The 13,559-nt window shown below is 32.3% G+C and overlaps 1 protein-coding gene across 2 annotated transcripts in view; it reads left to right on the top strand.

Moving 5' to 3' along the window:
* The window catches only part of COL11A1 (collagen type XI alpha 1 chain), a 208,656-nt gene extending 195,707 nt beyond the window's left edge, over positions 1-12,949 (top strand). For both annotated transcript variants that reach the window (XM_068540413.1, XM_068540414.1), the window contains exons 59-67: positions 606-713; positions 1,206-1,259; positions 1,364-1,399; positions 1,494-1,547; positions 3,061-3,310; positions 5,984-6,096; positions 7,547-7,615; positions 9,766-9,999; positions 11,250-12,949. In XM_068540413.1, the coding sequence (XP_068396514.1) occupies positions 606-713; positions 1,206-1,259; positions 1,364-1,399; positions 1,494-1,547; positions 3,061-3,310; positions 5,984-6,096; positions 7,547-7,615; positions 9,766-9,999; positions 11,250-11,396 (1,065 nt within the window). In that variant the 3' untranslated portion in view covers positions 11,397-12,949. The remainder of the gene's footprint in view (positions 1-605; positions 714-1,205; positions 1,260-1,363; positions 1,400-1,493; positions 1,548-3,060; positions 3,311-5,983; positions 6,097-7,546; positions 7,616-9,765; positions 10,000-11,249) is intronic.
* The last annotated feature ends 610 nt before the right edge of the window (positions 12,950-13,559 follow it).

Below are 13,559 nucleotides of genomic sequence, written 5' to 3'. Positions count from 1 at the left end.
GATAGAATAACAAAATGGTCACTTTTTATGTTTTTAAACATGAAAATAAAAAATTTAAACTCGACTATCTTTCAGATGGTGATTTGAAAGATATGTATGCTCTGTTGCATCAAATAATTAAAGAAAATAAGACATTTTTGGAATGGCATTAATATTTTTAAAACTACTTTTAAATCTCTAAATATTTCTTAGATGCTGCAAAATTTGTGAAGGATAGAAATCATTTTATATAAAATAAGATGCTTTTTAAAATAATGAATTTTCAGTTGTTTGTTTCACCAATATTATATGTAGTCATTATTAGTCTTTTAGTTGAAGGAATTCCCTTTAAGTAAATGTAACACTGAAGGGGATATTTTTAGAAAAAATTTTCTCAATAATATCCCCAACCCTTAATAAAGGTCTCACTTAATGTAATCACTAAATGATCCTGTTAGGTGAGGGGAAAGAGGTTCTTAATCCTATATTTCATTCAGAAAGGGTTAAAGTTTTTATCTAATTTTTTACTCTTATGTTTCATAAATTTAATATGCAATTATTTTATGACTATAATTTAATATATGTTTGTAATTTATATATTGTTAAAATTTCTTTACCTGTCAAAGGGACATCCTGGTTTAATTGGCCTGATTGGTCCTCCAGGAGAACAAGGTGAAAAGGGTGACAGAGGACTCCCTGGAACTCAAGGCTCTACAGGAGCAAAAGGGGATGGAGTGAGTAAAGATATAAATTATTTTCCTACTCCTTTCCAATCATACACTCACACACCTGCAGACATTCCTTTAAACATGACCTAGGAAGTGATTTAGAGCATCTTAATCTCCTTAAGTCAATGGTGTTTTCAAAAAGAAATTTATTTAACCTTAGAGTAAATAAATAAAAATATGACTTAAGTTAGAAACCATAAAAATTATAGTTCAATATTTAATTACACAAACATTTATTGAATCCCCAACACATACAAATCATTATTCTGAAGGCTGCAGGAATGTAAAGACATATGTGTAGAGAGGGAGACATTGCAGCAAAATGGACAAAAATACAGCTCATCTTGCAAAAGTTATTTCTCAGGTTCACAATGGAAAATTTTAGGCCATTCTTATGTACTTTTGCATTGTCTAAGTTTTGCAATGTGTGTTGTTATGCAACATATGAAAATGGAATCGCTGAGAAAAACTCTTTAATTTGGATGATTCTCTCTGTAGGGTATTCCAGGCCCTGCTGGTCCCATAGGTCCACCTGGTCCTCCAGGCTTACCAGTAAGTACAAAACAAAAGAATTTTATAAAGTAAACTTATAAAAATACCAAAGAGATGCACATGCTTCAGATTTTTATGTGTACTTTTGCCTTTGCATTTTCCAGGGTCCTCAAGGTCCAAAGGGTACCAAAGGCTCTACTGTAAGTACCTTTCTCTTTGGCATCTAAATTTTTCAGTGACACCTACTCAAATGCCTTGTTCTCTATTTATGTTGTTCCTTATTCTTTCTAACAGGGACCTGCTGGCCAGAAGGGTGACAGTGGTCTTCCAGGGCCTCCTGGGCCTCCGGTAAGTGCATGGTAAAAAGCGTGATATTCTGACAGTAAGCACCCTGAGACTGCCACTGATTTCTCTGAATTTATAAGAAGGATGAAAAAGCATATTCTGTCAAAGTGCTGATTTTCTAGGAAATAGCAACTACTTTAATTAAGTACTCAGGTCTACATGCCAACACTTGTCTTTTAATTGGCTTTGCTCTTTGAATGTAAAGATACCTTAACTATTATAATAATCTTGCTTTTATTAGTTTTTCAAGAAAATCATGTCACATTTTCATGAAAGCAACTGGTTGTATGCCACAAAGATACATTAATACCTGACTAGGAATAAAAACAAAAGTTCAGATGCTTGACATTTTTTTCCTACTGCATATAATGATAATAATAAAAGCAATGATAATAGCTACCACTTTTTAGCACTGACATTTTCCAGGCTTCACACAAGCCTGTTAGATCCATGTGAAAAAATTTGAGGCTTCCTTCTTGAACTTGTTTCCAAGTTATATGTGTATTAGTTTGCTAGGATGGCAATAACAAAGTACCACAAACTACATGGCTCAAATAATAGAAATGTATTATCTAATAGTTCTAGAAGCCAGAAGTCTTAGATCAAAGTGTCAGCTGCATTGGTCTCTTCTGAGGGGTGTGGGGTAAACATCTGTTTTAGACCTCTCTCCTTGGCTTGTAGATGGCTCTCTTCTCCTTGTGTCTCCTCACATGGTCTTCTGTCTATGTGTATCTCTGTGCCCAGATTCTTTTATTTTAGAAGGATACCGGTCGTATTGGAGGAGGACCCACCCTTATGCCCTCATTTCACTGTATTAATTATATCTACAGCCACCTCATTTCTAAATAAGGTCTTCCTCTGAGTTACTGCGGCTTAGGACTTCCATGTATGAATTTTTGTGGGGGCACAGTTCAATCCATAACAATACGGATTAACTATTTGGTGTAGTTATACTCTTACACATATGTAAATTCAAGTCTGATTGCACTTCTTTTAATTTTGTTTATTTATAAAGTTATAGATGTTTGGAACCAGCTAATGTGTATTTTTAAACTTGATATGAATTATTTTCAAGCACAATAGACAACTCATTATATAGCACATGAACTTTAAATTGTTGTTTTAAGCCTCAGAGATTAAAATCTAGTTGCAGAGATAGGACATGTAAATGAGGACTAATTAATAAATAAGAAAGTAATGGATATAACATATGTACACACAAATCTGTGCTATGTTACATGTATATAAAAAGGTCCAGAAATCATCTGAATTTTGTGCCTACCTCAATATCTCCACTAGATTCTTTTTAAAAGAATTCACAAAGTTTATATATAGAGAGATATATGTACATAATACATGTATTTTAGCAATTAGAGAAAACATTGAAAATAGGGAAAACAGTGAAAAGTTAAACAAACTATAAGTTCTTATAACAATAACATAAACAGTAATAACAAATATCTGCAGAATATTTTACCTTAGGAAACAGTTACATGCACATCCATCTCTTTTACAGGGTCCACCGGGTGAAGTCATACAGCCTTTACCAATCTTGTCACCCAAAAAAATAAGAAGGCATACAGAAAGCATGCAATCAGATGCAGGTGATAATATTCTGGATTACACTGATGGAATGGAGGAAATATTTGGTTCCCTCAATTCCTTGAAACAAGACATTGAGCATATGAAGTTTCCAGTGGGTACACAGACCAACCCAGCCCGAACTTGCAAAGATCTGCAACTCAGCCATCCTGACTTCCCAGATGGTATGTTAATAATACACGACCAAGCAAATGTACTGAGCCTCTAAGTTACCAAGGTGCATTGTCAGCTCATTAATTCTAGTTAAATGTTTAATATAGTCTCTAAATAAAACGAAAGTGAACGATTATTAATTCCAATCTTGTAGACAGAAAAAGTCATTTACACTGTAAAACAAGGTCTGCTCTGGAAAATCTTTGTCTTGTTAAGCAAGGTTTCATTAAATTATGACAAGTTCATTTTGGATGATTATAGATAACACGAATGTAATTTGCCTTGTAATAACCATCACAGAATGGGTTTGATGTGTGTACACATATGTGCATGTTACTATATTTATATCCTATATCCTAACTTACTTTTCATTACTGATTAAATAGCATAACTGAATCATATGTGACCTATCAGTTTAGCAATGATTTGATGAACAGAATATTTACAAATGAGGATAGTTTGAGGCAAAAATTTATTTCACTGATCCATGAATAACCAGAACAACTGTGAACAATTTATTTGTAATAATAATCAGGATAATTTTTTATACCTATTATTTGACAAAACTTTTACATACCATTCTGAGAAGGAAACAGTTCCAAGTATCCTAAGTTAAGTGACTAACTCACACAATACTAAACTAACAAGGGGCAGATCTATATCTGATTTTAAGTCTCCCACTTTATGTGGAAATACTTTGCCACTCTGTTTACTTGTGGGACTACATTATTTCCCACTATCGATCATATAATGAATGTTGTAACTGAGATCTAAATAACTCAGTATAGATAGAAAAGTTTCACGCAATTCAGGAAGAGACATTTTTTATGACAAAGAATGTCTTAAAATCTCCTATCTTAATCAAGCACAGCCTGTTAAAAGGAAAACACAGGTAATTATAAGGGTGCTTTACAAACTGCTATCAAATGTATTCAAATTTATAATATATTTATTTGAAAAAGATACATTTAGTTTCATGTTAATTCAGTGATTTATAAGGAGAATGACCCAAACTTCTGATCTAGCTAATATAATCATACATATGCGACTGAAAATCAAATGTAAAAGATGACAGCGTGTACTGACAACATAAAACAACGTGTGATTAATTAGAACCTGAGCAGTCAAGAAAAAAATTTTGTAAATTTTGGGGATGGAAAGCTCACTATGGACTATAGTTCCCTATGATTTCCATACATTAACTAGCTTTATTAATTCTTTAATTACTTAAATTTTAATTAATTACAATGAAATATTTATTTATTAACTTATTGGTGCCAGGCACTGTTATTCATGCAGAGATTCACAGATAAATAGAAAGAATAATGCCCTCGGGCTACTATTGTGTAATGATGGAGATAGGTAAACCATAAGTATTTATAATAGCAAATTATGACAGATACAGATTTCCTCTGCTATCCAAAATTAGAGGGTTCCTATGAAATCTTTTGCAAGCTGAAATGGCATGAAGCCATAAAGGTATATGAGTAATTAAGTATATGTTATTTGTAAGAATATTTAGTAACAATGTTGACTGAATAAGGCAAGATAAAAATAATGCTTACCATATAATTCAAAATTATATATTCTTTAAAACCCTAAGAAATATCAAAGATTAAGAGTGGCTATTCCAGTTGGTAAAATCTTTGATGATTTTTATTTTCTTTTATAAATTTTTCCTGTGAATTTCAATTTGTTCCAGATGTGAATTTATTAGTGGCGTGATCAGAAAAAGTGTAAATTTTTTTGTTAAAGAATTTATTTCAAAAAGCAAACTGGCATTGGATTTTCAGGAGTTCCAGTACTAAGCTAAGCAGTTGGAGCTTTTAAGTTGTTCATAGTTCACAATCAGTGGATTGACATAATTCAAATTAATATTTGAAATGAAGTAGCAGCATGAAAAATGGTAGGAAGAAAGCAAAGTAATCATCACATGTATATCAAGTCTGTCTCCCAATAATTCTTGCTTAATAAAAGCCCCATTGTCTATTACTTAAGGGATAACTTTTTATCAACCCCACTACTTACCATCTTTACTCACCTAACACCAAATTAATCGTCATGATAAAATTTGTTCTGTACCATTTAGATGATAGAATTAATAGCAAACTGCATTTAAATATATAAAATAGACTTTCTTCTTAGGAGCCCATTCAAAGGGGGAGTACACTTACTGCATGAAGTTTTTCCTGTAAAGTAATGCAAAAGTATGATACTTGAGGCTAAGTGGATACTCTCACCTCCATCATTACAGATAAATAAATCAAGGAAAAATATATTGATTATTATACTCAGATTACCTAAGTAGTAAATAATACATATGGTATTTAGAGTCAGGTATATCTCATCCCAATGTACTTGCAATTTATTACACATGGATAAGAGAATGTTAATATTTGAGGAGGTGGCATTAAAGCCGAAACCTAAAAGTAATAGGCATGCTAAGATTTAAAAAAAAGGATGTTCCAGGCAGAGCATATGGGAGCATTTGGCAAAGACAAAGCGTTGCTCTTTAAGTATTCAAACATGTACCTCAATATGACCAAAAACATAAAAGTGATTCATGTGGAAAAAGATGAATGAATATTCATTTTTCTTTATTTCTCTAATAAAATTTGGTATATAATATATTCAGTTTTTGGTATAAATGTATTTGTGTATGACGTATTTTTTCCTACTTCCAGGTGAATATTGGATTGATCCTAACCAAGGTTGCTCAGGAGATTCCTTCAAAGTTTACTGTAATTTCACGTCTGGTGGTGAGACTTGCATTTATCCAGACAGAAAGTCAGAGGGCGTAAGTACCAATCTGTTTTGGTGGTGACTGTTGACCGTTCCTGCCATGTTTTTGCAATATTGAACTAAACAGGAAAATTATACTGTCATATTTTCATTTATCTGCTTTTCTTACAGGGTAATTAGAGCATTTCATTTGCATAAATATGAATAAGACACCAAAGTGACACACAGAGTTGACAAATACTTCTTTTCTTATTTTTTACCCAGATGTATTCTTTATGCACCTGTTTGCTCTCTAAAATTCTATGGCTTTCCATGACACAGCACAGCTGATTCTCAGATTTTAGTGCATGTGTAGTATTCTTTCCAATTACCACGTGGTAGAACTCACAGCTGTATATTATGCTCAAAATACACAATTTTATAAAGAATGATTCTTTCACATAAAATAAGAGTATTCTCTGCACTTTGTACGTTTTAAATGTTTAGTGTCTTCAAACACGTTCCTTGATCTTCACCCAGCAGTATTAATACAGGTGAGTTCTATCTTTAAAGCTACAGGCAAATTATTAATGTAAGGAAAGATTTTTCACTAGCATAATTACATTCTCCAAACATTTTATAGGTGGGAAATTTTGACTTTATTTGTATTGTTTTAGTAAATCACATTCTTCTTAGGAAGTGGAGTAGGCATGCAGAGGCACGGAAACTCCTTAAGACGAAACAAGTAGCTTTAAGCGTGACTGATCTCTTTAGGAGAGACATTTAGTTTGTAAGTGAAGGATGGGTAGTAGGGGCAGGAGACAAAGCAACTTCTGTTTCCCAACCACACTTTGCATTTGGGGAAGTAGAATAAAGCTCCTCTAGCCCACAAAGAAATGTGGGAAAATGGAAATGCCTCCCCTTACAGGATTACTCAAATTCCCTATAGTGAGGCCTATATACATAGTGAAGCTTATATATCTTTATTTTTGCTGATCTTTGTAAAGCAAAACAATAAATTCAGATCTATAAAAGATTCTAAACATTTTCCCCAGCAGGGAATAATGGGCTTGCCTCCTGCCAGTGACTTTTCCATGGCATCCCGCCCTGAGTTACTAGCTGGATGCTTCAGGATGCCTCCCTTGGCTATGAAATACTCACGGTATCTGCCTTGATGGAAGATGCCAGCTGGCATTGTGAGGGTTTCCTTTGCAAGGGGTTACCTAAGAGTTCCACCCATGTCCCCTACAACCAACCCTTAGTATGCCTTTACCAAGTTATTTCCCACCCCCTTCTTCTTGAGCAATTAAAGAAAACAGGAAAAAAAAATGACTCAGTCTTCACTAAATTGGAATTCACAAGCTCTATCTCAAATTTTGCTCTTTATCTCATTTTGTATAATCCAAGGTAGACCATTTTAAAAACTCTTTAGCATCCTAGTCTTACTGAAAATTACTGATATATACATAAACAATACTGTTCATAATTTTAACCTACTTTCTAATTTTCCTGTTCCTTTGCAACAGGTAAGAATTTCATCATGGCCAAAGGAGAAACCAAGAAGCTGGTTTAGTGAATTTAAGAGAGGAAAACTGGTATGTTATTACCTCAGCATGAAGTGGTTTATTTTGAACCTCGTACATAATACAAGTTCAAATTATATAATCTCTAGACCCTTACTGTGAAAGTCTAAGTTATACAAAGAAGGATTCCATGTATTCCCTAGTTTGCTCTATCTAAATCTTAGACCACTTTGTGTTTTTCTTGTTTTTTTTAATTTTTATTGGAGTATAGCTGCTTTACAATGTTGTGTCAGTTTCTACTGCACAGCAAAGTGGATCAGCTATACGTGTACATATATCCCCTCTTTTTTGGATTTCCTTCCCATTTAGGTCACCACAGAGCATTGAGTAGAGTTCCCTGTGCTATACAGTAGGTTCTCATAGTTATCTATTGTATACATAGTATCAGTAGTGTATATATGTCATTCCCAATCTCCCAATTCCTCCCACCTCCCTCTTAGACCACTTTGGTATTTTAGAGAGAAGTCTAAAATTTTTGTATCAAAATAAATGGAAATATATTAAATTTACTAAAATATTGAGATCAAATAAAGTATGCATTTCCCTAAGTACCTGAGATAGAGACCATAAAAATGGATTATGTTAGAAATATCAGATAGAGAAAATGTAATGTCTATTTAGTATCTCGGACCCTATTTCATTTCTGCTATACTTGAAAACTAATTTTTTCTTTGTTTGCAATTTCAGTAAGAACTTTTGGAATGTTAAATGTTTTTTCCAATAGTTACATCTGGAAATAAAGTTAACTGACTGACCTGACCTTTTATGTATTGTAGCACAAGTTTACTTAAATATTTCCATACAATTACCAGTTCGTGATCAATCATTTTATAGAGATTTTAAGATTGGATGCCAAAACTAAATTTGCATTTAAAAGCTGTTTAAAAATATATTTGTGTTTAAAATGTTAATTATAATGTATTTAAACGAACGTTTTTCAGTTATTCAGATAATTATTCAATAGTTTAACGTTCTTTAAAAAAGGTATTATTTTCCATTGATGACTATTTACACAGTTATTATCCTGTAAGAACATACACATATTAGTGAAGTTCTCCACTTGACATAACTGTCTAGTTCAGTCTTCCAGTCACATATTAAATATCCATGTTACATTTATATCTTTGTATGAGATAAAGATACATGCACAGATAGAACTCTGTGTGTGGTTTTATTTTTTGCTGTTTTGTTTTGTTTTCCTTAGAGTGGATTTCCCAGTTGTTTTTTTTTTTTCTCCAACCTCTCAAGGATCCTTATCATCTGAACTGTTTATCAGTAAGAATTAAGTAAAATCAACAAAAAGGAGAAAAGTCACAGATAACTGCCTTTATATTGAGTGAATCTATAATCTGGGTGAATTTCTTAATTTTTTTTAAAATATAGGTTTATGTTTCAGCTGATCCCGGATACTTTATTTATATCCAATAAAACAAATTATGAGCTTGACAAATGAGTTCTTAATAATTTGCAGTTAAGACTGTTTTCCTGCTCTAAATACAAAATTAGTATTTCCTGACAACAAATATTCACTTGTGTGTCTTGGGCAATATGCTTGGTGCTGGTGATACGATGATGAATTTAAGTACATCATCTACGAACAGACAAACAAGCAGGTCTGTGCTGAAAATTAGAAGACCAAAAACCTCTTTGAAGACTGTGCCGCCAAAATGAAAAATTCAGGAACATGTTGAAAAATTTGTCAAGCAGATACATTAGGAAAATAGGTGAAATCAAACAACATAAAAATAGTTAACCTTCGCATTGCACTGAGATTCCTCAGTTTTCATTTTTACTATATTACCACTCTATTATTTAAAAAGATACACAAATATAATGAAAGATTTCTTGGAAACAAAGGCATTTTTTGTAATACTTACTGACTGATTAGGAAAATGAAGTATATATAGAAGTAAAGTGATTTTTTTTTCCAAAATAAGTATTGCTGACAGTACCTAAGGTGGGAATACATCCTGATTTCATAAAGTCCTCTATCTGGGTCTTCTGACTCTCAATGCATACTTTCTTTCATTAAGTGAAAATGGGTCTGTTGATGCATCCACATGCTTCTGGGATCACAGTTCACTGTTGACAGTGATTTTATTCTTTTATAACAGAAAAGAGGAAAAGAGTCTTTATGTGTCTCTTTATTCTCTTATTCCCAGCTTTCATATTTAGATGTGGAAGGCAATTCCATTAATATGGTGCAAATGACATTCCTGAAACTGCTGACTGCTTCTGCTCGGCAAAATTTCACCTACAGCTGTCATCAGTCAGCAGCCTGGTACGATGTGTCATCAGGAAGCTATGACAAAGCACTTCGGTTCCTGGGATCGAATGATGAGGAGATGTCCTATGACAACAACCCTTACATCAAAGCCTTATATGATGGCTGTGCGGTGAGTATAATCTCTGCTTGCCTTCTTTCACAGAGGTGAGAAGCAGTGTGTAACCATTCCACTTTGGCCCTAAGTCAGATTTCTCTCATGAAGTGGATGTCAATTGTTATTAAGGTTTGATGCTTAACACTGACATATTAAAGTACAGTATATTAGAGACCACTAATATTCACACACAAACACACACAGAGACACAGAAACTCTGAAACATACGTATAGACACATTTTTAAAGTCATAACAGAAGGTAGTCTTGGATCATATGTTATTTGTATGGAATTATTCCTGATATTTGAATACTATTACAGCTAGATACTCCTGAAATGAAAAAAGAAAAAAATCAAGAGCCTTATTTCATTTGCCTCCTTAATTCATCACTCTAAAATGACAGATAAAGGAATCATCATTATACTGTTTATACCATGGATAATTCTTACCCCTGTATTTTGCTTATAGGGGCATGCTTATTGGTACTATGTTACAAGAATTTAGACAGTTATTATCATTTTGTTATTTTTATCCTCTGGAACTGTCTTTCTCACACATATGGTAATTTCGTAAGAGCAAATGACCAATAGAGCATCCTAAAAAGCTTGTTGTCTTAGCTGATGAGTGAAGAGAAGTCACAATTACAAATAAACAAAGTGACTAGGTTACACATAGATCAAAGAAGAGACCATGATGCATGTAAAAGGAGAAAGGGTTTAGGATTTCCCAATATAATGTATTGATAATTATTCATAAAATTAATACATAGCAATAGAAATGCTTCAACTTTAGACTTCTTGCATTATAATTCCTATACTGCGTTCAAATTTTTCTTAGCAAATTTGTCTATGTGTGTGTGTATATACATATATATTTATGTGTGTGTATATATACATATAAGAATTATTATAATAATGGTAAGGATATATTATTTATGTAAGGGTATGACCCGGTACCAATATCAGTTTTCATGTTAAAATGTATTTTTCAGTTCAGTAAGATTCTCTCCAACTGTGCAGTATATTAGAGCATTATCTTGAGTAATTATGGCTAAGTATTAAATATGGTCAACTTTCGAAATTTAAAACTACATATGACATCAGTGATAACAAGAAGAGTTAATTACTACAAAGATAATGGCAAATTTGTTCTCCACTCTCTTCTTTCTTACCTTCTTACGTCCACTCAGAAGCTTAAGAAAAAATAACGTATCTTAAAAATATAAAATGATTGTATAACTTTTTATTTCTGCTTAACTTTACAGTCCAGAAAAGGCTATGAAAAGACTGTGATTGAAATCAATACACCGAAAATTGACCAAGTACCTATCGTTGATGTAATGATCAATGACTTTGGTGATCAGAATCAGAAGTTTGGATTTGAAGTTGGTCCTGTTTGTTTTCTTGGCTAAGATTAGGACAAAGAACATATGAAATCAACAGAAAATATACCTTGGTGCCACCAACGCATTTTATGCCACATGCAAGTTTTGAATAAGAATGGTGTAGAAAATAACTTGCTACATATATATGTACCAATTAGGAAATATCGGTGCTCTTGTGGGAGCAGAATCACATGACAAAAGCTTTGAAAATCATAAAAATATAAGACAGTGTGGCTAAGATGGAAACAGGCCTTATTCTTGATTCCCAATTTTCATCTCTTCTTTTCCTATTTGGATTTATTTGGTGCTGTAGAAAAAAAAGAGAGAAAAATATATATTCATAAAAGACATGGTGCTCATTCCCATCCATCAAGGATGTGCTAAAACAGTGTGTTTAATAAATTGTAATTATTTTATGTACAGTTCTATACTGTTATCTATGTGTCCATTTCCAAAACTTGCATGTGTCTCTGAATTCCATCTGACTCTAATTTTATGACAACTGCAGAACTATGATGGCAATAAATACATGTATCAAGAAAAAATAAAGTTGCAATTTCTGATGACTCTAATTCCCTTCCTTTGATGAATAATAAAATGCCTTTGTATATATTGATGTTGAAGAGTTCAATTATTTGATGTCGCCAACAAATTTCTCAGAGGGCAAAACCTGGAAGACTTTTGGAAGCACACTCCGATCAACGCTTCTCTACTGATCGTAATTTTGCTGAATTTCAGCCAAAAACATCATGCATTTTAATGCTTTATTCAACGCTATACCTCAATCTTTTTCTTTTCAGAATCCAGGATTTCACAGGATACTTGTATACGAGGAAAATAAGCAAGTTTATATTTTTGGACAGGAAAATATGTATGAGAAGCTGTTTTAACAAATTGATGCCTCCATCAAGCAGTCAATCAGATGTACAGTTTTTTTTACTACCTTATCTTATTGTTTTCAGTGTGCTTCAACCACTGAGGTTAATATTAAAAGATGGAAACTAAACAATTATTTATGAATTTGTTCAATGTTATATTTTTAATCAATTTCTTGAATTTGATTCTAAGTTGCATATTATAATAGTCTCCAAATATTATTTTACCTGCACCTGCCCAACAACTATTATTTCTTTTCTTTCAAGATAATATCATACATTATTTGACCTACCTAATCGCTAAATAACATATGGGTGGACTAACAGTGCTTGTTTTAAAAGTCATGCTTAGTAAAAACAATCAAAACATTTTTTTCCACTAAGGCATTTTCTTTCAGGTAGCTTGAAATAGCAGTAAAATTTAAAAATTACACTCTGAACTTTGTATCTATTTTAAGTAATATATGTAAGACTTGAAAATAAATGTTTTATTATTTCTTATATGAAGTGTTAATTGATAGCAGATTTCACTGGAACGTTTTCAACTGATAATTTATCACAAAAGAACATACCTGTAATATTGAAATTAAAACGTGAACATTTGTCATTCAGAAGTTCTTTTATTTTTGAAATCAAGTTTGTAAATGTCCTTTCAAGAAGGGAGATATGAATCGTATAAATAAACTCAAGTCTTGTCTACCTGGATTGGTCATTCTCTTTCTTAAACAGGTTTTAAATTACTCTCTATTGCAGAAAAGGCTTTCAGTTTTGTTTCTTGACCATCCAGGTTAGAATAGTTTTACACTTTTGGAAAAGAATATTATCCTTCAGAGATTAGTTGTTTAAATTCTCCACATTTCTAAAATAAAAACACCACATGTTAATACTCTATTAACAAAATAAAGATAGGGTATATTTAAAATTTCAAAGGAATGTTTTTCATAATTAAATGTTTTACAAAGTCTCAAACATATGTTCATAATTTCAGCATTAAAAGAATTTCCAGAACTTTTATTTGAAATATAGTCTCTAAATCATACATAAAATAATATTGTCTATCAAGAGGAGTCCCATACAACAGAGTATTTACTTTAACGAATGCATAACAATGAGAGAACATTTTGCATATAGACCTGCATTGGGGAAGCTGCATTTGTCCATTTAAAAAAATGGCTTCAAATTTGGCACTCAGTAGAATTAATGCATAAATAACTAAATCACCTATCCTTTTCTATGCCTTTCCTGTATGGATATGATCTTCTGCATAGTATCAAATTTTTTTCTCTCTCTTACAATTGATTTAATCTGGACAAAA

The sequence above is a fragment of the Eschrichtius robustus genome, chromosome 3 (genome assembly GCF_028021215.1).
Source record: "Eschrichtius robustus isolate mEscRob2 chromosome 3, mEscRob2.pri, whole genome shotgun sequence".
Classification (NCBI taxonomy): domain Eukaryota; kingdom Metazoa; phylum Chordata; class Mammalia; order Artiodactyla; family Eschrichtiidae; genus Eschrichtius; species Eschrichtius robustus.
This window is presented reverse-complemented; position numbering and strand designations above follow the sequence as displayed.